Source organism: Mastigoproctus giganteus, chromosome 5 (genome assembly GCF_048544385.1).
Source record: "Mastigoproctus giganteus isolate SK-2022 chromosome 5, ASM4854438v1, whole genome shotgun sequence".
NCBI lineage: Eukaryota > Metazoa > Arthropoda > Arachnida > Uropygi > Thelyphonidae > Mastigoproctus > Mastigoproctus giganteus.
In genome coordinates, this window is record NC_143579.1 from 152,792,998 (window position 1) to 152,819,906 (window position 26,909).

General features: G+C 37.6%; 1 protein-coding gene across 3 annotated transcripts in view; it reads right to left on the reverse strand.

Moving 5' to 3' along the window:
* LOC150085771 (small G protein signaling modulator 1-like) overlaps nucleotides 1-26,909 on the reverse strand; it is a 744,108-nt gene that overhangs the window by 323,704 nt on the left and 393,495 nt on the right. For all 3 annotated transcript variants that reach the window (XM_090374245.1, XM_090374244.1, XM_090374243.1), the window contains exon 15: nucleotides 7,428-7,642. In XM_090374245.1, coding sequence (XP_090230371.1) covers nucleotides 7,428-7,642 — 215 coding nt within the window. The remainder of the gene's footprint in view (nucleotides 1-7,427; nucleotides 7,643-26,909) is intronic.

The following is a 26,909-nucleotide window of genomic DNA, read 5'->3' on the forward strand; positions in this document are numbered from 1 at the left end:
AGATCAAATATGGCCGCCGAACATTAACCGAATTCTCGTGTAATTTAATTTCAACGGTTTCTGCAATTAATAGTCGTGTATAATTATGTTGAACGTTAAGTATTTTGGCCTCGTTAAATAAAAAAGTATGTTTTTCGTTAATGGCACGAAAGGCTAATGCTGACACTGCTGAACAAGAAGCATGAACTGAGGCTTCATGTTGATTTACACGAATATTAAGAGAAAATCGGGTCGAACCCTGATAAGACGAGTCGCAATAACCGCAAGAAATGTTGTATACCAGATCATTAATTTGTGTTGCAAACGCTGAAAGAACCGAGCGATTGTTCAGTATAGTGTGTAACTTCCGTATTGGCCTAGCTACAATTTTAAATTCGGTATTTTTAAAGAATCTGTTAAGCTGTTTGTGCCACTGTTCAACATATGGGACAGAAATAAAGTATTTTTTGATATTACTATTGTTGATTGGTGTAGTATTTTGTATCCTATCCTTAGCTTGTACCCTAATTCGGTTTATTGTGGTAATGGAATAACCCCTCTTTAAGAATCTGCTAGTGAATATTTGTATTTCTGAGTCCAAAGCAGAATCCATCATTGAATATTTATAGGCATTAAGAAATTGATTAAAGATAATCGATCTTTTGTAGGTGAATGGGTGATAGTTATTATAAAGTAGAAGCATACCGGTGTTTGTAGGTTTTCGATAGATGCTAAATTGTATTTTGTTCGAGTCCCGGGTAAGCGTGAAATTTAGAAAGTTTAATGACTTTGTATCCGTATCTTCCCTTTCCAATGTAAATTTGAGTCTAGAATGAATATTATTAAACAAATGTAAAATATCTTGGATAGTATTACTATCGGTAATAAATAAAACATCGTCTAAATACCTCCCACAGTATGTGATACGGGTTCGAAATGGTGTCAAATGTATCTGCTCAATCGTTGAGAGATAGATCTCTGACATTAAGCCACTCAGGCTCAAACCCATTGGTAATCCAAAAATTTGTTTGTACACCTTGTCTCAAAAGGTGATGTAGTTAGCCTCAACTAACAGTTTAATTAAGTGAAAAATTTCCTTAATAGGTAGCTTCGTATAATTAATCGGTGTCGTGTTTTTATTTAACATATCCCAAATAACATCTAATGTGTATTCAACGTTTCCATTCGTATATAATGAGGTAATATCTAGTGAGAATAAATTGTCATTATCGCCGAGTCTACAGTCTTTAAACTTATTAAATAATGTATCGTAGTTCTTAATCCCAAATTTTATTACCTGTCTAAAGGGTTTTATAATGTTATATACATGTGTGGCTAAGGATGAAAATGCCGAGTTCCTGTAGGAAACAATAGGTCGAATAGGAAACCCAGTCTTGTGTAATTTTACCTGACCGAAAAGTGCAGGAATATTGTATGTTCTGGCCTTCAATACCTTTAACTGAACCATAGTAATGTTGTCATTTTTTCGATACGTGGTTAATGTTTTATTGTATTGATTGACCAAATTGGTAAACAGTGCCGGGTCTACTTTACGATAAGTGGAGGTATCTGACACAACTGAATCTAACTTATTAATATAATCATGTTTATCTAGTACTACCACTGTATCTCCTTTATCTGCCCTCTGTATAATAATGTCCTTATTTCCCCGAAGTTCTCGTAAAGCTGAACTGTCATGCGTATTCAATTTAGGAAGTCGCGTTTCTTTTGTTATTCACTACTTGGTTAACTTGTTGAATGAATACATCTTTTTGTGGAACATTACGAAGTCCAAATTCAATATCAATTATGCATTGTTTTTTAGGCAGTTTTCGAGGTGGTAAATTATAATTTAGTCCTTTGGATAAAAGCAAAATCTGGTCCTGCGATAGTGTACACGAGGAAAGATTTGTAACCTGTTGATATGTCGGTTCGGTGGATACTGGGTGAGGGGGTGTTCGTGAACTAGCTGACATATTCTGTGGTGGCACGTTGTATGTCTGTGTGGGGGATGTACGTTCGCATGAATGTGTCTTGATCTATCTGATAATGTTTGCAACTTATTAACGTGTCTGTTTTTTATTTCTGAGGCCTGTGCTTCCCTACGCAAATCTATGGAGGTCTTCAATACAGACCAATCGTTCGGATGTAGATAATTTTTTAATTTATCGCGAAGCTTCCTAACCTGAGAAAGGTATTTTTGTTTATTCGAATATCGAGATTTTAAGGCAAGCTTAACAATATTACACGTGAAATTTTAATATTATGCCTGAAATTTTTTGATTTAAATTCACCCTGGCAAACCTCGGAACGATATTATTTTGAAGGCAATATTTTAGAAAAGAAATATGGTAACTTTGGCCCGAGTACCTTAGTGTAGATTTAATGTAATTTTGTACCAAGCTATTCAAAAAATCTCCCATAGTTGTGTGTATTGATTGTTTACTACTGGAGAGACAGGAAGTGAATGAAATAGTCAATAAGAGTTTAAAAATTAGGAAATTTTTCACTTAATTAAACTGTTAGTTGAGGCTAACTACATCACCTTTCGAGACAAGGTGTACAAACAAATTTTTGGATTACCAATGGGTTTGAGCCTGAGTGGCTTAATGTCAGAGCTCTATCTCTCAACGATTGAGCAGATACATTTGACACCATTTCGAACCTGTATCACATACTATGAGAGGTATTTAGACGATGTTTTAGTTATTACCGATAGTAATACTATCCAAGATATTTTACATTTGTTTAATAATATTCATTCTAGACTCAAATTTACATTGGAAAGGGAAGATACGGATACAAAGTCATTAAACTTTCTAAATTTCACGCTTACCCGGGACTCGAACAAAATACAATTTAGCATCTATCGAAAACTTACAAACATCGGTATGCTTCTATATTATAATATCTATCACCCGTTCACCTACAAAAGATCGATTATCTTTAATCAATTTCTTAATGCCTATAAATATTCAATGACGGATTCTGCTTTAGACTCAGAAATACAAATATTAACTAGCAGATTCTTAAAGAGGGGTTATTCCATTACCACAATAAACCGAATTAGGGTACAAGCTAAGGATAGGATACAAAATACTACACCAATCAACAATAGTAATATCAAAAAATACTTTATTTCTGTCCCATATGTTGAACAGTGGCACAAACAGCTTAACAGATTCTTTAAAAATACCGAATTTAAAATTGTAGCTAGGCCAATACGGAAGTTACACACTATACTGAACAATCGCTCGGTTCTTTCAGCGTTCGCAACACAAATTAATGATCTGGTATACAACATTTCTTGCGGTGATTGCGACTCGTCTTATCAGGGTTTGACCCGATTTTCTCTTAATATTCGTGTAAATCAACATGAAGCCTCAGTTCGTGCTTCTCGTTCAGCAGCGTCAGAATTAGCCTTTCGTGCCATTAACGAAAAACATACTTTTTTATTTAACGAGGACAAAATACTTAACGTTCAACGTAATTATACACGACTATTAATTGCAGAAACCGTTGAAATTAAATTACACGAGAATTCGGTTAATGTTCGGTGGCCATATTTGATCTCCGATGCGTGGACCTTTACACGCATGCGCGAAGACAAATAATCTCTATTTAAGTATCAGGTTTAACCCGATTCGGTAATTTTCATTCCTGTGATCACGACATACGGTCGAAAAGCATTGTCAGCTTCAGGAAGGAAAATCATTTTGAATATTTTCGTTAGATTCTTTTAATTGGGTTAATTTGATTTTTAATTGTTTTAAATTGATTTGAATTGTGTTAAATTGTTTATTTAAATTATTTATATTTTACTTTAATGTACAGGTAAGTTGTCGATTTTTTTGTTTTTTTCCGTTTTAATTTCTGGAGGGTATCATACGGAAGTGTTCTACGCACTATATTGAGGTAAACTCCTCTTATTATTTTACTAATGTTAATGCTATATGAACTATGACTAACCTGAACTGGTGAACTGTAGTGGTGGAAGTCACGGCTACAGATCACTAAAATCTGCAGCATGTGCAGCAATGCAAGTTTGTTAATTTAAGCACTTATTTTCCTTTCTGCACTCACATGTAACATACTTTGTAATCAGAAAGCTACAAATGTATATTAGTAGCACATGTAACAATGCATTGCTTGATTTGACCTTAATTAAACTGATTGTCACTCGCTTTGTGGGTACGGGGGGGGGGGGTTTCTTAACAAAGTATCCTAAGACAGTGGTCTCAAACTGGCGGCCCGCAGGCCACATCCGGTCCCCGAAGCAATTTTACACATGCTGCGAATACATTTCAATTATGTATTTGTTGTAAATACGGTGCTTATAATTTTAGAGACATAGAGATATGGACTGAGCTTATGTACGGGACTGCTACTGAAGGAAAAAGAGATCGAATGAATAGGTGGCGCTTTGTCTTTGTCACCGTATGCTTGTATGCCAGGCCACGTGACTGGGGTAAGGTGGGAAAACTTCCCACGTCGGTACAATCAGTAAATTTAGTTCGCCAGCCGACAGTTGGTGGTGCTTCAGTATTGTGGTGTTTCCGATTTTTTCTATTGAGTTGGTACTTCTGATATATATTTTCCTTGAGTTGGTTAGCTGGATGCACAGCTGCGCAGTTCATATTGCTATATAGATGGAGATAAACTAACGTACGGCCCGTCGGCTGCTTTCAGATCATGCATTCGGCCCGCATGCAATTTGAGTTTGAGACCACTGTCCTAAGGATCATGCAAAATAAACATATTGCCCATTAAAGAAGTTTTGTGATTATTATCTAAAAACTACATTACAACACACACACACACACACACACACACACACACACACACACACACACACACACACACACACACACACAACTGCTGGAACTGATGAAGTACTACAATTTATGCTGAAGTGCCTGAGTCTATCTCCACCCACTCCTCTCCATCTACAACATTCTAAAAAATAATGCTTTTCCCAGTGAGTGGAGCATCTACTGAATAAGTCCCCACCCGAAGATGCAAAGAATGAGCCAGGTCTGGAAGCCTAGCTCATTCTAAAAACTTCTACCCAATATCTAAGTCACCTCATGTCTGCTAAAATTATTAGAGAAGACACTCCTGCAAGTTCTCACTTCCCATCTATTTAAAGAGAAGAAACCCCTAAATCCACTATTCTGTCCCTAAGTGCTCAACCATTACCAGCCTGTTTGCTCTATCTGGAGTATCTTGCCAGCATTGAAAGAAAAGAGCTCTCAATCAATTATCTCGATTTAGAGACAGCTTTTAATGTGGTTCATGTGCTGTGCTCCTCCACCTGTTGGAATTTCAATACAACATCAGTGGTAACATCCTTAGCTTCAGAAGGTTGCTCCTTTAAAAAGTGTATTGTTCAGCTTCAAACTTCTGAGGAATTTGGGTAGTAGAAATAAAAATGGGTTTCATCTGACACCTTTTAGGGTATTAAGTTTGGCACGGACCTTTATGAATATTCCTCCACGAGTAGAAATTTGGAGTAGTTGTTTCTGAGTTATCAAGGTTTATCACACTTCCACAAGTAGATGATCTCCAGGATTCAAGTCTTCCGATCATTTTTGGAGAGCTGACAACACTTTTTAGGTATTTTTGTATCTGGGGGTTTGATAAGAGATCTCATTATAAAAAAGAGAGATTTAGAGTAGTCATCGATCAGTTCATTGGACTGGTTGGCACATGCTACCCTACATGAGTGAATGAGTCATTGGATTGTCCATATTATTATTATTATTATTATTATTATTATTATTAATAGCCATATGGTGCAAGGAAGCCTGAGGCTTATGCTGCACCAGGAAAAAAAAATTCCCAAGTTACCCTGAGAGAGAGAGAGAGAGAGAGAGAGAGAGAGGAGAGAGAGAGAGAGAGAGAGAGAGAGAGAGAGAGAGAGAGAGAGAGAGAGAGAGAGAGAGAGAGAGAGAGAGAGAGAGAGAGAGAGAGAGAGTCAAAAGTAGAAGGTAATCACCAAGAAAGAGAAGAATGATGATATACAGCTCAGGACCCTGGGTGTGCCAAGCCCATACTTTGCTCCTTTTTGCCCTTGGAGTGAGGACTTTTCCTCCCAGATTTCCGGTCCCACCACTTGGAAGCAGACGCAGTGCCACCTAGTGACCAAGTGGCTGGAAATTAGTGTATTAGTGGTTAGATATATGTAATAAACTAAAACGACGGTGACTTTTCTTCTAGGCTTTCAGCTGCTTCCATCTCTTTCTATCCGAGAGAGAGAGAGAGAGAGAGAGAAAGAGAGAGAGATTTGATTTTAAATTCTTTACTCAGGAATATAAAGCAATGTTCTCTGTAATTTGTAGATCATGCTACAAATTACTTGGTCACTAGATTTACTTGGCACCCAGGGCCTCAGGTCTGGAAGCCTGAAAAGGGCATAGAACTTCTAGAAAGGGACAAAACAAGAGTAACAAGACTGGCTGGTGGTGCTAAGTGTTGTCCTTGTGAGGAGCATCTTCTAAGATGCTTCTCAACAAGGACAACATTTAGCATTCTGTGAATCCCACAAAGAATAGAGACTATACCCCCTTATGGGTAGGCAGCCTGGAAAAAAACATCTTTAAAGGATAAAAGCAGAATGAATGAGAGATGTATATTCATGTTTGAAGGTGAAACAACTTATTCCATTGCTCAACATATTGTTGAGCAATGGAATAAGTTGCCTCCAAAGATAGTTGAGGAAGAGAGTCTGAGAAAGTTCAAGGCAGAATTGACATTTACTTTTTATCAATAGCAAATTGTAGGTTTTTTTTTTTTTAACTGATGTAGAATAAGTCTACTATCTTGCATCATTTAGCCTAATTAACCCTAATACAAAAACTAAAGCCGTATACTTAAAAAAAAAAAAAAAAACAGAATGTAATCAGCATTAAAAGCAAAAAATTTATTTTATCACATTATTTTATAATTACATTATTTATTTGCCAGGCTGACTGCCCCTAAGAAGTATAGTCTCCATTATTTGTGGGACTCATGGAATGCTAAATGTTGTCCTTATGAGGAGCATATTAGAAAGTGCATCTTTAAAATATATGTTTCCTTTAAGGGTTATTTCCATTAAGAGAACTACCAATTATTATACTGTTGAACCACAATCATTACCCAAAGGAGGACTTCGGAATTCTTGTCACAGAGCAGCTCTCTTGTTCTATCATAGTTTGGACTGTTCTGTGAATCAGGAAAGAACAAGGGAGGCTTGATAAGAAAGATATCAAGTAATAATTGTAGTTTAATAGTATATTTATTGGTGGTTATTTTATAATAGAAATAAAAACAAAGGAAATGACTCTTTTAAAATCATGATTAACTGATTAAAGAAATGGACAGACAGCAGTCCAAACAATGATAGAACGAGAGAGGCTAGGTGAGAAAGATGCATATATCTATATATTATTTTATTAATTTCTCACCTCTTTTCTGATGCTAGGCTGTACTCCACCAAAATAAGTCATTCTGTATACCGCTGCAGAATCTATTATTTGATCACTAACATTAAGCTCTCTCCATATTTCAGAAGTTAATCCTGATGCTGCATCCGTGGGCTCTTCTGATGATACAATAACAGAGTTTACTAGTCCTGATAAATGAGTGCGAACTGTTCGAAGATGGCGACAGTGGGCTAACCCTTTTTAAGGATTTAATAAAAACATAAGAATCAACATCTGATCTGACATAAATTACTTAAGCACATTATATAATTAAAATCAAGCAGAAGGTTCTGCAAATGCACAACTAAATCACACAAATTATGAAAATAATTTTCCTTTTTAAATAATTAATATTAGTATTTAGCATTAGTAATGACGTAAGGAAGCAAACCTTCTTCTACTTCAGCCAAAAATAAATAAATAAAATACAGTCATCCCTCAATTTGCATGGTTTTTTATTGCATGGTCAGGTATTTACTACCAAAATTTTAGATTGGATGGTGAGTTTCGCTACCTGCATGATTTTTGTTTACGAAGCTTCAAAAATAGGAATGAAGAGCAGATTTTGAAAATTTATGTTTTTTACATGACTGAAGATTTCATTGAAGGAGAAGCACATTTCGGCCATAATAACGTAAAATCCCACAGAATTTCAACTGTTGGTATTACTGCAAATGCAATAAGATTGAGTTTATTACCTGTTTATAATTAGATTGCACTATCAGAAAAGCCTGATAAAAATTGGAGAAATTTTTATCAGTACAAATTGTACAAATTGTACAAATTGGAAAACTGTACAAATTGGAGCAGAATGGTATTAAGGGTAAGTTGCTACAATGGATAAAAGGATGGTTAAGTGGGAGAAGACAGAGGGTGGTAATCAATGGGTGCTGCTCTTCGTGGACTAATGTTATTAGTGGAGTCCCACAGGGTTCGGTGTTGGGTCCACTGTTGTTTTGTATATTTATCAATGATATTGATGAAGGTATATCAGGCTTAATGTCGAAGTTTGCAGATGACACGAAGGTTGGCAGGGTTGTTAATGACAGTAATGGCAGTGTGCTACTGCAACAGGATCTAGATAATTTGGGCAGATGGGCTAAGAAGTGGCAACTGAAGTTTAACCTTGACAAATGCAAAGTACTGCATATGGGTAGAAGTAATCCCAGAGAAACGTACCAACTGTGTGGTACTACACTTAAGGTGGTAGAAAATGAAAAAGACCTGGGAGTAATTGTGCAGTCAGATATGAAGTTTTCTGAGCAATGTAGACAGGCTGCTAGGGCAGGTCATGGGGTTTTGTCAATGATATATAGGAATTTTGCTAGCAGGGAAAAGGAGGTGATTGTCCCTCTGTATAAGGCAATGGTCAGGCCACGCCTTGAGTACTGCATACAGGTCTGGAGGCCTCATTTTAGGAAGGATGTAGATTTGCTTGAGCGTGTACAGAGAAGAGCAACACGATTGGTGAGGGGAATGAAGGGATCCTCTTACCAAGAGAGGCTTAAGTTCTGCAAATTGCAGTGGCTGGAGACTAGGCACCTGCGCGGTGATCTGATTGAGGTCTATAAGGCCTTGAATGGGTTGAGCACGCTGAATTCTGATGGGATCCTCCCACTTGTTCAGAATACGAACCTACGGGGACATAAGTTCAAATTAAGAAAGGATAGATGTAGAATAGATGTGCGGAAATTTGCCTTTAGCCAGCGGGTGGTTAATTGCTGGAACAAACTTCCATCTGTCGTTGTGGAAGTTGATAGGTTAAATAAATTTAAGGAGGAACTGGACAGGCATTTGGAGGGTATGGTGTGATTTTTTTTTTTTTTTTTTTTTTGGCTGATGCTGCATAAGCTCCTACACTTGCTTTCTTGCATCAAGTGCCACTACTACTACTACTACTATTACTACTATAAACTGGAAAGCGCAAATTGTTTTATGGTCTTGACTTCCAGAAATGTGCTTTAGAAAAATATCACAAAGGCATTCACAAAACTGATTCTTATAATCAAACATAGCAATAAACGGTGATGCATTTGTTCAGTTATTTTTGAAACAACTTCCTGAGCGGGACTCCCTTCATCAGTTATCCTAAGTTAGCTGTTCAGACAGAATCTTTTTCTGGTTTGGGCAATGTAAAGTTTTTTAATTGGTAAGCATTGCTTTTGCAAATTTAATATTTCTTGTCTATATAAAGTGTGTGTTTAATTAGTGCCTAAAATGAAGAAAGCTACAACAAAAAAAAAATTTTAATTTAGAGGAAAAATTAAAAATCGTTAAGGAGTTAGAAAATGGTGAAAAGGTTGTGACATTGGCCAAGAAATATACCATAAATGAATCTAGCATTCAACAAATTATGGAAAATGCTGAGAAAATTAAAAGTTCAGTTATCTGTTAGACAAATGCTTGTCTAACAAATGTTTTCTGAGATCATTATTTATATTACAGCAGACAGATACTTCCCTATTTTACAGCAGACTAATTCTTCCCCAGAGCTCTGAGATTGCTTTCAGCTGTAAATATTGATAAGAAATATCAGTTCAACTCATCTGCCATTTCTGCTTCTATGAACTTTCCACTGAAGCTCATTAAGGGATCAATTGGATTTACTCTCTTTTTTCTTGTATTCACATATAAGAACTCCTTATCCCAATTCTTAGCTAATACTTTTTCATAACCACCGATCACAAGAGCTAACGTGTCTCATACCTCTTGTTTATATTTATGCTGTTTATTTTGACAGTTAATATAAGTTTGTGAAGTTGCATGATTTACCCCAGGGGCTCACATCTGGTGAGCATGGACGTGGCAAACCCAGGGTCCTGAGCTGGATATCATCATTCTTCTTTTTTTTTGGTGATTCCTTTCTACTTCTCTCTCTCTCTCTCTCTCTCTCTCTCTGGGTAACTCGAATTTTTTTTTTTCTTTTTGTCTGGTGCATCATAAGCCTCAGGCTTCCTTGCAACATACGGCTAATAATAATAATCTGCTTTCATCCATCTCACTCGATTAATCGGCTTTGTTACATGTTCTCTTGTAATGCAAATACAAATCAGAATTATGTGATTGTCGGTAATTGTCCCATGCATACTTCTTTTGCTGAATCAACTCATAAACTCACCTGTTATCAATTTGGCATCTTACACTTATGGAATTTTACCGCTGGCATGAATATGTTTGCAGTGTCAAGGATAATGTTCTCTTGAACATTTCCAAATTAATGGAGTCCAACTCATTCTATTATAGTTCCCTCTCCTGAAATAAAATCTCTTGTCTTACATTTCACTAAATACAATCCATTTTATTAGTATAAACCAGAGTTATGACACTCAATATGTTCTATGCTGATTTCAATATTTGTAAAAGAATAAGAGAAGTTTACCTCAATATGATATGTAAAACATTTCCATATTATGGAAATGTTCTACATAATTTCTGGAGAGTATCATATTATCCTTTAATTTCTTAAGAGTGTGATATCATGATACTCTCCAGAAATTAAAACGATAATTAACGGTAATTTTCACTATAATGTTATATTCATTTTAATTTCTGGATGGTAACATGTAGAAATGTTCTATGTGTCATATTGAGGTAAACTTCTCTTATTCTTTTACAAATCCATTTTATTGTATTGTTGATCATTGCCTGATACTTGTTTCCCCATCATCAAGTGTTAGAAACAGTCAGGTTCTTTAATGAGAACTAGATCTAGGATATTACAGCTCCTTTTTCACTAATTATTTCAGTTTAAATTACTAATATGCTTAATGTTCAGAAAAGAAATGATGAAAGTGAAAGGATAAAAAGAAAGCAATTATTCACTACAGATTCTTTAACAGGATTTAAGAAAATAAATCATTCTCCTCTCCTCTCCAAAATTTAACTGATTTAAAATATTTCCAATTATAACTAAAAAAAAAAAAAAAATCACCAGTTAAGTTCCGCTACTGTATTTTCAACCTATTCATCATACAAATAGGTTCAACATGAATGTTCTGTAACATTTCTGTGAACATTATCTAAAGTCTTTGATATGTCTAAAATAGTCATATTCATAAAGAAACTTTCAGGGGTTTGAGGTGCTAGCCCACTAATATCCCATGGCCATGATTTTTAAAATTTATTTTATTTATATTTAAATACAGCTACAACAGTGGTGGCTAATGACTAGGACGCAGGTTTGAACAGCAGTTTTTTAAATCAAATGCAGTTAATATACAATCATGATTTATTTTAATTAATCAATACTTTATTCACACAACCATTCCCTCTAAAAGTTTGCCTAGTTTCTCCTTGAATTTATTTAAGCTATCAATTTCCACAATGACAGATGGAAGTTTGTTCCAGCAATTAACCACCCACTGGCAAAAGGCAAATTTCTGCACATCTATTCTACAGCTGTCTTTCCTTAATTTGAATTTATGCTCTCTTAGGTTCATAATCTGAGCAAGCAGAAGAATCCCATCAGAATTCAGCATGTTCAACCCATTAAGGCCTTATACACCTCAATCAGATCACATCGCAGGTTACTAGCCTCCAGCCGCTGCAATTTGCAAAACTGAAGCCTCTCTAGGTAAGAGGACCCCTTTGTTCCCCTCACCAATCTTGTTGCCCTTCTCTGTACACAGTACTCAAGATGCGGCATGACCATTGCCTTATACAAAGGGATAATTATCTCCTTTTCTCTGCTAGAAAAATTCCTGTATATTATTGACAAAACCCCATGACCTGCTTTGGCAGCCTGTGTACATTACTCCTAGGTCGTTTTCATTTTCTACCACCCTAAGTTCTACCACCCCAGAGGAACATACCACACAATTGGTATGTTCCTCTGGGGTTACTTCTACCCATATACAGTACTTTGCATTTGTCAATGCTAAACTTCAGTTGCCACTTTTCAGCCCATCTGCCCAAGATTTCGAGATCCTGTTGCAGTAACACACTGCCATTACTGTCATTAACAACTCTGCCAACCTTTGTATCATCTGCAAACTGTGACACTAAGCCTGATATACCTTCATCAATATCATTGATAAATATACAAAGCAACAGTGGGCCCAACACTGAACCCTGTGGGACTCCACTAATAACATTAGTCCACGAAGAGGACTAATGTTATTAGGGAAAAAATCCACTAATAATCTTTACTTATGTAAACTCTAGAAAGAAAGGGATGAATCAGATTGGACAACTTAATATAGATGGGTTGACTATTGATGATCATGCTCAGGTAGCTGATAAACTGAATGAGTATTTTGCATCTACATTCACACATGAGGAATAGTTCAATGAGGGGAGTGTCAGAAGTTTATCAAACGCTAACAGGGAGCTAAGTGATTTTGTAATAACTGAGAGCAAAGTGGAGGAGAAATTATTGAAGTTAAACATAAGGAAGGCATCTGGGGTGGACGGGATCTATCCAGTTATATTAAAGGGGGGGGGCAGCAAAGGAAATAAGCAAACCCTTAGCGAAAATTATGAGAGCTTCTTTGGACTCAGGGGAGGTCCCCATGGACTGGAGGTGTGCAAATGTATCACCAATTCACAAAGGGAGTTCAAAAGGTGACACAAGTTACTACAGACCTGTTAGTTTAACTTGTGTTCCGGGGAAAATAATGGAATGACTGGTTAAAGAACCATTGCAAGATCATCTAGACAAGATTGCAATAATAGTTAAGATACAAAATGGGTTTGTTAAAGGGAGGTCTTGTCTGACCAATTTGATTGGATACTATGATGTGGTCACAAAGGAACTGAATGCCAAAAATAATTTTGATATCATGTTCTTGGATTTCAAGAAAGCTTTTGATACTGTTGCACATGGAAGACTGCTCTACAAATTGGAGAGGTATGGCATTAAGGGTAAGTTGCTACAATGGATAAAGGGATGGTTGAGTGGTAGACGACAGAGAGTGGTAATCAATGGACACTGCTCTTCGTGGACAAATGTTGTTAGTGGAGTTCTCCAGGGTTCGGTGTTGGTTGTTCTGTATATTTATCAATGATATTGATGAAGGTATATCACGTTTGATGTCCAAGTTTGCAGATGATACAAAGATTGGCAGGGCTGTTAATGACAGTAAAGACAGTATGCTACTCCAACTGGATCTAGATAAGTTGGGAAAATGGGCTGAGAAGTGGAAACTGAAGTTTAACATTGACAAATGCAAAGTACCTCATATGGGTAGCGATAACAGAAGAGAAACATACCAACTCTGTGGTACTACACTCAGGGAAGTAGAAAACGAAAAAGACCTGGGGGTAATTGTGCAGTCAAATATGAAGATTGCTGAGCAGTGCAGATGGGCTGCCAGGGCAGGTCATGGAGTCTTGTCTGAGATATAAGGAAAGATAGTTGTAGAATAGTAGTGCAGAAATTTGCCTTTAGCCAGCAAGTAATTGACTGGTGGAACAGGCTTTCATCTTTTGTTGTGGAAGCTAATAGCCCAATAAATTTAATTAAGGTTAAGCTGGACAGGCATTTGGAATGAATATGGAGGGACGAAATGGGAGTTTTTTTTTTTTTTTTTGCTGATGCTGAATAAGGTTGCTTTCTTGCATCGCATGCCTCGTCTGATGCAAAATGCATTGGTCCCTCAGTAGAAGTAGCTATTGTCAGGGAATTGGGAAGTATATTGTGTAAAAAGTGTAGAAAGAATAAGTATGTCTGCCACAGCAAAATATGTTGATGTTGAAGAGGAAATATCATCTTTATGGGCACATTAGGTGATATTTTTGTACACATTGCAACTAAATACGTTAAAAGTAGGAGATCTGAGAACTTACTTTGCAAATATGTCTGCTAAGGAACAGGGTATGTCTTCAAGGGGCAAAATTTGATGGCATTGTAGAGCAGATATCATCTTTTAAGGACACAAGGGTGATATTGTTGTGCATGTTGGCACTAATGACATTAGTAGGAGATGTGCAGATTTACTTAACAAGTATAGATCAATGTTGAAAGAACATTGTCAGTTAGGGTTAAATTTGAAAGTATCTGCAATTCTGCCCATACATGATAGGAGGGAGTACATGATGAGAGCCTTGTCGATCAATTCGGCCCTGGAGTGATTGTGCAAGGCTCATGGGATAGAATTTTTCACAGAGTGGTCTGTGCTTGTTAACACAAAAGACTGCTTCTACAGGGATGGGATACACTTAAATAAAAGGGGTGCAAGAATATTTCTGATGCTATCAAAGCAGTATTAGGTGGGTTGGAAAACTAACAGCTTGGGGGATTCGCAGTCTAAAAGATTACCAGCAGCCACGGGCAGAGGTGCATGTGATTCTTGCACTGCTACTATTAGATTGGAGGGAAGGGTGCTGGGGTTTTCAGGGACTGGTGGAAGTCATCACAGAACAAATAAATACATGGGCTGTGTTAAGGTAACTTTTTTTTTTTTTTTTTGGTAGTTGTTGGTGCATCGGCTTCTGTGGCCATAATGCACCTCCCAAGGTTTTTGTAGTACTTTGATCCAAGCCCGAGGCGGGATTCGAACCCGCAACCTTTGTGTTGCCAGACAGGCACTTTACCCACCTGGCTAGCCCGGTCGGCTGTGTTAAGGTAACTAAGAATAGGCACACGTATACTTGATGTACACCAATGCAAGGAGTAGTAAATAATTTTGATGAAACTGAAGTGCTGTTCAAGACATCAAAGGGGAATATTTTTGGGATTTCGGAGATGTGGTGTCCACACAGATATAAGCAGTACAGAGTTGGAATTTGGGGAGTACAATGTGTACAAAAAGAATAGACAGGATAGGAAGGGTTATGCTGCAAGCTAATATACACATAAAATCTAATGAAGTGCATCCAGTTGGTCAGTGCAATGTTGAATCAGTTTGGTGTGATGTAAGAGCTGGGAAATCAAGAATGGAAGTAGGATTGTGTTATAGGCCTAATGACTCTGATGGATACAATGAACAACGGTACAGGGAATTAGAGTGGGTCAGTTAATCAGATTGTCATATAATGGGGGATTTTAACTTCCCAGATATTGACTGAAACTTGTGGATTTGTTACTTGCATACTAGCAAGACCTTTGGGGATTTACTAGATGATTGTTTTCTGCACATTAGAGAGGCAACCAGAGAGAGTAATACTCTTGATCAGGTTATCAGCAGTGATTATTTGTGCATTAAGAATTTGCAGATAAAGGAACCACTGGGTGGCAATGGTCACAGTGTACTGAGGTAGGATTTACTCAAAGATGTTACGACCATCAGGAGTAAAGGGAAGGGTTTTTGCCTCTGTAAAGGTGACTACAGTGGTCTCAGACAGTTTTTAAACAGTACACAGTGGGACCAACTAATGACATTACCAGTAACAAATTCTAAATAGGAAGCATTCAAGTAAGTAATCGTGGAAGCTATTGGGCTTTTCATACCGAGGTAAGAAATACCGTTCAAGATTTAAGTCTAAATGGATATCAGATGAAATAATGAGACTTGTGGAAGAGAAGAAAAATGCATGGGATGCATATAAATTATCAGGCGACACAGAAGCCTGTGATAGAAGCGAAGGCAGATTATGAGACATCTCTGGCAAAAGATGCTAAGAAAAATAGCAAGGATGTCTTTATTTTTTAAACTCTAGAAGGAAGGGGATGAATCAGATTGGTCCATTCGATATCGATTTTTTGACAATCCTGCTCAGATAACTGATAATTGGAATGAGTATATTGCATCTACATACACACATGAGGAGTTATTAAGGAAGGGAAATGCCAGAAGTTTATCAAACTGTAACAGGGTCTTAATGATTTTGTAATAACTGCGAGAAAAGTGGAGTAGAAATTGTTGAAGTTAAATATAAGAAAGGCACCTGGGGTGAATCAGATTATCCAGTTATATTAGAGGTGGCAAAGGAAGTAAGCAAAAACTTAGCCATAATTATGAGAGCATCCTTGGACTCAGGGGAAAGTACCATGGTTAAATATGCATTACAGGATCAACTAGACAATATTGCAGTAATAATTCAAACATAGCATGGGTTTGTTAAGGGAAAGTGTTGTCTGACAAATTTGAAAGGATGCTATGATGAGGTCACAAAGGAACTAAATGAAAAAAATAATTTTCATATATATTTGATTTCAGGAAAGGTTTTAACACTGTTGTGCATGGAAGACTACTGCACAAATTGGAGCAGTATGGTATAAAGGGTAAGTCACTACAATGGATGAAAGGTTGGTTGAGTGGGAGACAGAGAGTGGTAATCAATAGATGCTGCTTTTCGTGGACTAATGCTATTAGTGAAGTCCCACAGGGTTCGCTGTTGGGGCCACTGTTGTTTTGTATATTTATCAATGATATTGATGAAGGTATATCATGCTTAGTGACGAAGTTTGCAGATGATACAAAGGTGGGCAGGGTTGTTAATGACAGTAATGGCAGTGTGCTATGCAACAGGATCTAGAAAATATGGGCAGATGGGCCAGAAATGACAACCCAAGTTTAACATTGACAAATTGCCTGGACTGTACTTGTTAACAGGAGAGATTGCTTCAACAGGGATGGGATACACTTAAATAGAAAGGGTGCAAGAATATTTGCTGATGCTATCGAGGCAGTGTTAGGTGGGTCGGAAAACTGCTAGCTTGGGGGGAGACAAAGACCAATAGATTGACAGTAGCCACTGGCAGAGGTGAAAGAGATTCTTGCACTGTGTCTATTAGAATGAGCAGAAGCCTGAAAAACAAGATGCATGATATTTCAGAGACTGCTGGGAGCCATTGCGGTACAATTAAACACCTGGGTTGTGTTAGGATAGCTAAGAATAGAAACAGGTGCAGGTATACTTGTGTGTACACCAATGCTAGGAGTTTAGTAAATAAATTTGATGAATTTGAGGTATTGCTCAAAACATCAAAGGTAGATACTGTTGGGATATCAGAGACGTGGTGTCACACAGATATAAGGGATGCAGAACTGGAATTTGGGGAGTACAACGTCTACAGAAAGGATAGACAGGATAGGAAGGGGGGAGGGGTTATGCTATTAGTTAAGAAACACATAAAAACCAAGGAAGTGAAGCCAGTCGACATCGATGGACAGTGCAGTGTTGAGTCAGTTTGGTGTGACATAAGCATTGGGAGATCAAAATTGAGAGTAGGAGTGTGCTATAGGCCTAATAACTCTGATGAGTATAATAAGAAACTGTACAAGGAAATAGAGTGGGCCAGTAAATCAGAGAGTCTTATAATGGGAGATTTTAATTTCTCAGATATTGACTGGAGTTTGGGGGCTGGTCACTCACACTCTAGCAGGGCTTTTGTGGATTTATTGGATGATTGTATTCTACATCAGCATGTTCGGGAGGCAACTAGAGGGAGTAATACTCTTGATTTGATTATCAGTAGTGATTCTTCATGCATTAAGAATCTGCACGTAAATGAACCACTAGGTGGCAGTGATCACAGTGTGCTGAAGTGGGATTTACTCAAAAGGTAACTACCATTAGGGGTAAAGGGAAGGGTTATTGCTTCCGTAAAGGCGACTACGATGGGCTGAGACAGTATTTAAATTCTATACAGTGGGACCAACTGATGATGTTACCAACAGCAAATTCAAAATGGGAAGCATTCAAAGAACTTATATTGGAAGCTACTAGACTTTACATACCAACTAAGAAATATTGTTCAAGGTTTAGGCCAAAATGGATGTCAGATGAACTAATGAGGCATATGGCAGAGAAGAAAAATGCATGGGATACTTACAAATTAACACATGACACAGAAGCCTATGATAGATACAAGTTGATATGCAACCAAGTTAGAAAGGAGGTTAGGCAGGCGAAGGCAGATTACGAGAAATCCTTGGCAAGGGATGCAAAGAAAAACAGCAAAGAGTTCTTTACTTATGTAAACTCTAGAAGGAAGGGGATGAATCAGATTGGTCCACTTGATATTGATGGGTCAACTGTTGATGATTCTGCTCAGGTAGCTAACAAACTAAATGAATATTATGCATCGACATTCACACATGAGGAGTTATTCAGCGAGGGGAATGCCAGAGGTGTATTCAACTCTAGCAGTAAGCTACAGAATCTTGAAATAACTGGGAGTAAAGTGGAGGAGAAACTGTTGAAGATAAACACAAGAAAGGCACCCGGGGTGGATGGGATCTATCCAGTTATATTAAAGGAGGCAGCAAAGGAAGTAAGCACACCCTTAGCCATAATTATGAGAGCTTCCTTGGACTCAGGGGAGGCACCCATAGACTGGAAATGTGCAAATGTGACCCCAATTCACAAAGGAGGATCAAAGGCTGACACAAGTAATTATAGACCTGTGAGCTTAACTTCTGTTCCAGGAAAATTAATGGAGGCACTGGTTAAAGAAGCACTGCAGGATCATTTAGACAAGACTTCAGTTATAGCTCGGACACAGCATGGTATTGTTAAGGGGAAGTCTTGCCTGACCAATTTGATTGGATACTATGATGCAGTCACAAAAGAACTGGATGCAGGGAATAGCTTTGATATTATATACTTGGATCTTAGAAAGACTTTTGATACTGTTGCACATGGAAGACTGCTACACAAATTGGAGCAGTGTGACATTGGAGGCAAATTGCTGCTATGGATAAAGGGGTGGTTGAGGGGGAGAAGACAGAGAGTGGTAATCAATGGACACTACTCATCGTGGACTAATGTTATTAGTGGAGTCCCTCAGGGCTCAGTGTTGGGTCCATTATTGTTTTCTGTATTTATAAATGATATTGATGATGGTATATCAAGCTTAATGTCCAAGTTTGCAGACGATACAAAGGGTGCAGGGTTGTCAAGGACACTACTGACACTATGCTGCTGCAACAGGATCTGGAAAGGTTGAGCAGATGGGCTGAGAGGTGGCAAATGAAGTTTAACATTGACAAATGTAAAGTACTACACATGGGAAACAGCAACCCCAGAGCAACATATCAACTCTGTGGTACTACATTGACAGTGGTAGAGAATGAAAGGGACTTGGGGGTGGTTGTGCAGGCAGATATGAAGTTCTCTGAGCAGTGCAGACAGGCTGCAAGAGTAGCTCATGGAGTATCGTCAATGATATACAGGAATTTTTCCAGCAGGGATAAGGAGGTTATTATTCCCTTGTATAAGGCAATGGTCAGGCCACACCTAGAGTACTGTATACAGCGCTGGAGGCTTCATTTCAAGAAGGATGTAGAGCTGCTGGAACGAGTACAGAGAAGGGCAACAAGATTAGTGAATGGAACAAAGGGGTGCTCTTACGAAGAAAGGCTTAAGTTTTGCAAATTACAGTGTCTGGAGACTAGGCACCAGCGAGGTGGTCTGATAGAGGTGTATAAAGCCTTGAATGGTTTGAGCATGCTCAATGCTGATGGGATTCTTCCTCTAGCTCAGAATAATCACCTGAGAGGGCATAAATTCAAATTGAGGAAAGACAGATGTAGGATAGACGTGCGGAAATTTGCCTTTAGCCAGCGGGTGGTTGGTTGGTGGAACAGACTTCCATCCCTTGTAGTGGAGGTTGATAGCCTAAATAAGTTTAAGGCTCAGCTGGACAGGTATTTTGAACGAACAGAGGGGTGAAGTGGCAGTGGGTTTTTTTTTTTTTTTTTTTTTTTTGGCTGATGCTGCATAAGCTTGCTTTCTTGCATCAAATGCCTCTACTAATGCTAATGCTAAATGCAAAGCACTGCATATGGGTACAAGTAACCCCAGAGAAACGTGCCGACTGTGTGTGTTACTACACTTACGTTGGTATAAAATGAAAGACCTGGGAGTAATTGTGCAGTCAGATATGAAATTTTCTGAGCAGTGCAGTCAGGCTGCCAGAGCAGGTCATGGGGTATTGTCAATGATATACAGTAATACCTCGAAGTTACGCGATAGGTGGGTCCGATGAAAATCGCGTAAGTTGAATTCACGTAAGTCGGGGTACAACTTTGCATATAAATACATATAAATTTTGCTTAATTGGAACCAAAAACACTAGTTTAGAAGAAAAATATTAATAAAATTGCAGTTCTTTATACATATTAATACAAAATATGTATTAAAAAAACAAATGACTTACGTTAAAAAGTTATTTCGATGTCGATGGCTTCATAAAATCTAACAATTTCGTCTGACGACACAGCGCGTTCTTTTTTCCCGCAGAATTTCTTCGTAGCAAGCTATTAATTTTCTTATTCCTTGTTTTGTAGCTATAACGCATTCTTCGTTGGAGTCTATGTTTTCTAAAATTTTTAAGCCCTTTTCAATTTTCAACCTGTCAAGTTTGCAATTGTCATGTGCTTTTCGCCATTGCCTCATTTAGGCCTGTAGCACGTGCAATATCACATGGTCTTTCATTTCGCTCAAAGCGTTTCACAATTTCATATTTTTTCTCTATCGACAGAGGCGGACTGGTCATAAGCCTTACCGGGGAAACCCCGGTAGGCCAGTGTGATTTTGGCCATAAACCATAGTATGAGGCCCCTATAAATTTTCCCAGGTAAGAATTTTTGATCCAGTCCACCTCTGTTTATCGATAATTGCTTTTCTTTTTCTCTCTGAATCTGCAGTGTCTTCACCAGGACGCTTCCTTTTCACACCTTTTAATTAAGTATTTTACTCATTTTTAGGGAATAAAGCGCAATTACAAAACGAGGAGGCACGCTTGATACGCATAAACAAAGCTGCGCGCATGTAGCAACTGAATAAACAACACCATAAAGGCAGAGATACGCTATTAACACCTCACATTTTACTAAAGCACATTTCTGGGGGTTACTACCATAAAATAATAAAAATCCAGGTTGCGTTTCTGCTAGTGAAATCTGTTATAAACTGGTAGTAAACTCAATCTAATTGCATTTGCGATTATACCGATAGCTGGAATTGTGTTGGTTTTTACGTTATTATGGTAAAATGTGTTTCCCCTTCACTGATATAAAAAACATAAAAGCAGCAAAGTTGAATTTTGTTCATCTTTCGCTCTCATTCTGCGCCGTCGCATCGTATATCGATAACATATGAAAAACGACCTTGAAAATAGTGGGCGGCAGCGTTGCCAAACGAAAAAAATCAAGAACCGCGTAACTCCGAGTTCGCGTAAGTCGGGGTATTACTGTACAGCAATTTTGCTAGTATAGAAAAGGAGGCGATTATCATTCTGTATAAGGCAATAGTCAGGCCATGTCTTGAGTACTGCATACTGGTCTGGAGGCCTCATTTTAGAAAGGATGTAGAGTTGCTTGAGCGAGTACAGAAAAGGGCAACAAGATTGGTGAAGGGAATGACAGGGTTTTCTTACCAAGAAAGGCTTAAGTTCTGTTAACTGCAGCATCTGGAGACTAGGCACCTGTGAGGTGATGTGATTGAGGTGTATAAGGCCTTGAAAGGGTTGAGCAGGCTCAATTCTGATGGGATTCTTTCTCTTGCTCAGATTACAAACCTGAGAGGGCATAAATTCAATCTGAGGAAAGACAGTTATAAAATAGGTGGGCAGAAATTTGCCTTTAGTTAGTAGGTAGTTGATTGCTGGAACAAACTTCCATCTGACGTTGTGGAAATTGATAGTTTAATTAATTCAAAGAGGGAATGGATGTGTGATTTTTTTTTCTGATGCTTTTGCTGAAACTCTGCTAACAGTGGTAGGAAGGTGATTATCCCATTTCATAAGGCAATCAGATAATCACCTCCCTACTACTTTTTTGGAATGATGCAGGGCTATTGGAAAAGGTACAGAGAAGGGCAACAAGGGGGTGCTCTTACCAAGAAAGGCTTCAGTAATGCAAATTGCAGCATCTGAAGTCTAGGTACAAAAGAGGAGATCTGATCGAGGTGTTTAAGGCTTTGTATGGCTTGAGCAAACTCAAAGCTGATGGGATTCTGCCTCAGACTATGCATATGAAGATGCATAAATTCAACCTGAGGAAGGACGGTTGCAGAATACATGGAAGTTTACTTTCAGACAATGGACTGCTGGAACAAGCTTTCATCGGTTGTTATGGAAGTAACAAATAAATCCAAGAAAGTAATAGACAAACTATTTGTGGGGGGGGGGGAATAGTAATAATAATTATCATATAGTGCAAGGAAGTCATGGGCTTTTGCTGCATTGGAAAAAAAAACACACACACAAAACCAAGTGGATAAGAAAACACAAATTATACGCTTCCCTCCTCACATAAGTACGTATTCAGTAAACTTTTGCCTCAACCTGCGAGGTCAACTATTTCCAGCTATCAACGGCTGGCTGGCTAAAAGAATACTTCCTACAATATAATCTAAACCTCAAGTGCTGTAATTTGAATTTACGATCCCCAGTTCTGGAATTCTTTAAAACACAGTGTATTAATGTGGCTACGGGGGAACATTTAATACATAGTGTATTAATGTTCCCTCAACTCCGCGACAGCCAATATGACGAATACAAAACTCTCTAAAGGCCAGATTTATGTAGGATAATGAGCATACATATAGTATTAGTGTAAAGTTGTGCTGGTTGCATTGTTCATTTCGTCTCGGGGGTTTGGGAAATACCTTAGGGGGGGGAGCTGTATTTTCACACAAAAACTTCTAGTTTACTGTCCAACGCCAAGAGAAGGTGGACCAGGTAGTAGGGAGTATGAAGCACTGGTGGGGTGAACCCTGTGTTAGCAAAGGCTATAAGACAGGGAGAACCCAGTAAAAAAAAAAAAAAATTGAAAGTAGAAGATACAGCAAAAACAACAAATCAAATTCTTATTCTTCAATTAAGATTACAAAACAATAAAATATGAACAAGTACAAAACAAAACAATTAATGAGAAGGTTGAGCCTGGACAACCGATAAAATTTGCAATATAAATATAACATCAAAAATATTCTGGCCCGTCGTTCTTCTTTGCACAGCTTTGCAAAATAGAAAATTCTCCAAAATATCTTCCTTGTAACAGTATCCAACATACAATAAGTTGAGCAAGGTTTGAAATATCTGCAGATTCATATAACTCTATTGCAAAAATTGAACTTTCCCTCAATGGATTAATAAATTGAATTTTATGTTGTCCGATAACTGTAACATGCCGCGAGACTGTCCGTGTACAAAGGAATGGTTTTTAAATGTTGCTGTACTTTTCTCCATGCATAATTGAAATAACTTTTATTGCAGCAAGGAGAATGCACTGAATTACAGAGCAGAATAAAGCTTGCGTGCAACACACTTGCTATGTATGTTTACTGCTACTGCACATTCACCCCTCTGGCCTTCAATGCAATACAGTACAAGCAATTTGAGAATTTGGGCTGTAAGAAGCACGAATTAAGACATAAAGGGATTAATTGAGTAGTACTTCTCAGTACTACTCAGCATTTGAGTAGAACTGAGAAGTCGCATAGTCAGCTGCTTTTTTTGTATCCATAGCCAGTGAGCAAATTAAGGAATATTTCAGTTGTGGTAAGCAGTAGGGTTCATTCGTATCTCAGATTTAGTTCGGGTAGCAAGGTCTCTACACCTATACTACTGAAAAAGAAATTTTAACAACAGGTTTTTAGCTTTTATGTATGCAAAAAATAAAATTTATTTAAAAATTTCTGCAACCCCTTTAATTTATCCTGCGACCCCCAGAGAGGTCGTGCCCCATAGTTTGCGCACCACTGCTCTATGCCACACTGGTTAAGGGCTGGCCAGTGTCAGCGTCCCACAACATGCCAACTAGGTAGCCACAGCATGGTGTCTGCTAGGATGGGCAGGGGCCATCCGCCCATAATCTTATACAGGGCAGGGATTCACTCAACACTTCATTCACAGTATGCTTCCATTCTATTTTATGCTCTTTTCTTATATTTTGTACAATTTTGTAGTTTTTTCTTAAATTTTCTGTTAAATTATATATATATATTTTTTATTATTATTATTTTTTTCCATACATCCATTCTCTTTCTGACACCAGGGGAGGATGCAATGGTGTGTAGTTTTGAAGACTAAATGCTCAAGGCATAATAGTCTTCAAAATATTATCATTATCTTCACTGATGAGTGAGCCAACAAGCTCCAAAACATGTCTGGGTGGTGGTGCCCACTGAGAATAAATAACAGTTATCTCCTCTACTAGAGAAGCATTATTTATTTGTAGTGCAATACCTGGTATCTCGTTGTGAAGGTAACCACAATGAGATAAAATCTAAATGATGCCTTTACACTATGTTTATAGTTAAACTTATGATGCGTAAACTATGGTGTATTTATACCGATATTATATAGTTAATGGTGTGTAGTGTAAATTAGTATACTAATATCTAATAACTAGGATTATGACATAGTTATCTATAAGAGTAGTAATTACTTATATCTAATAGTATGGGTTTTGTGTTCTTTCATCCTTACAGACACACACTATCAATCATTCTTCTGGCGTTCAGCTGTTATTGAGTTCTTTCATTCTACTCTGCACTCTTCCCTCCTCAGGCACTCCAACTTACTAATATTTTTCAGTTGCAGGGCAACCCCAGCTACATTACTGCAGGCCAGGGAGAAGCAGTGTGCATGTTGGTGTTATTAGTATATAGATCAGATTGTGTCTTAGTATCTTAAGCTGAATAAATTATTTTTAACTGTATATTGATGCAGCCAATTACATTCATTCCTTCACTCACTCCCATTTACCACAACACTCATTCACTCTCTTGTGCTCTCTTACTGTCACTCTCTCTAACCAAAACTAACATTCATTCCCTTTCACCAAAATTCTGGGAGCGCCTGCAGACGATAATTTTTTTTTTTCAGTAATTATATCATATTTTTGATTAATTAACATATTAATTTCTGTTTTTACAAATAGATTAAATAGGCTTAGTAGCATTTGCTAACTTATTTTTTTAAGTTCAGCCAGTGATTTTGAAAGTTACGACTCACTACTATTGTATCAAAGTGCAAATATCGTAGCACTTAGTAGATTAGTAGGATTTTAATTGTAATAAATAAGTAGTTTGAAGGTTTTAATTACTTTTTGGGCATATATCTTTTATATTTAGCTAAGGATATAACTAATTTAACGCAGTGATCGTTACGGTATAGTGTATCTCTTTAACTTGACAGTGTAAGGTATAACATAAAACTATATAGCATAATACGTATCGCTCCATTAGCATAGTATTGTTGTTTTTGTTGTTGTAATGTTTTCTGGTGCAAGGGCTACTTAGGCCATATTGCACCTCCCAAATCAATTGATTTTCTATATAAAAAACTGCTTGAGCAGCAGTCAGAAACGGTCATACATTTTTATTTGTTTTAAGTAGAAAAAGAATTCAGAGAGATTTGCTTCTTTACCTATTATGCTATTCAGAGAGATAGGTTGTTGTAGATCTGAAATGAAACTAAAAGACGTTCATCAGGCATTGTTGAACAAGTTACATTCAAGGAGTATATGCTTTACTGTAAGTGGTTGTGAGCAGTGTCCACACTGAGAAGGATCATTTCCTGGAAGCAGACAGAGATGTGTGAGGTGAGTGTCACCTATACGAGTTCTGGCTAAGATTACTTCTTTTTTATTTTTTATGAAGGCTAGAAGTCCATAATTGTGGTTCAGGTTTTATTTGAAACAGTTTGTTATTTGTTTGCATTTTCTACAGAAGTGTCAATTGTTCCATAGATGTTCTTCATATATTATGTCTATAATCAGGATATGGGACTAGGTCATTTGTTGAGGATATGTTGAAAGGATGCTTTGCAGCATTTTCTGCACATTCATTTCCTGGAATATCACTGTAATATCACCAGGGATCCATGAAAAGATAAGTTTTCTGATGCTTATGAAGATGCATCAGGATATGTTTTATGAGCTTTAATAAAGGATTGTTAGTGAATCAGTGTATATTATACTTTTATTTATTGACAGCAGTGAGATTTTTTTCAGAGTAAGCTTAATGGCATGGAGCTCAGTGTAGCTGCTGCATTCGGTTGTAAGAGAAATTGAAACAGTTGTATTAGGGAAGACAGCAGCTGCACCCACTTGATTTTCAGACTTTGAACCATCAGTATAGATCTTGGTAAAGTGGGGCACTTTTGTGAGTGAGCAAAATGTGGTTGTTGGATGTTAATATTTGCTATAGCACCTTTACCCCATTGCTCAAAGTATTCATCAGAAGAAAGTGTGAAGTTAGTCCATGGGGGATCTGGTTCTTTTGATTCTCTGAGGATGTTATCAAGGTGAATCTTCCAGCTTTCTGTTAGATTTTGCAGCCTGCTACCAATAGGCCGAATTGTTCTAGGTTTATTTACATAATAGGTTTTCCATAATAGGCTTTTAATTTTTTTCACGAACCTCCACTTCTGATGCAAAGTGGAGGTTCGTGAGCCTCAACATAAAGACTTTGAACTGGTGATGTTCTATATGCACCTACGGCTATCCTAAGAGAAGAGTGTTGGATGGGTGAAAGATGGGTCAAGGTGCTCTTCCTTGCTGAGTCATAAACAGGTGCTCGTAGTCTAGCCGAGATCGAATTAGAGATTTTAACTAAAAACTGGAT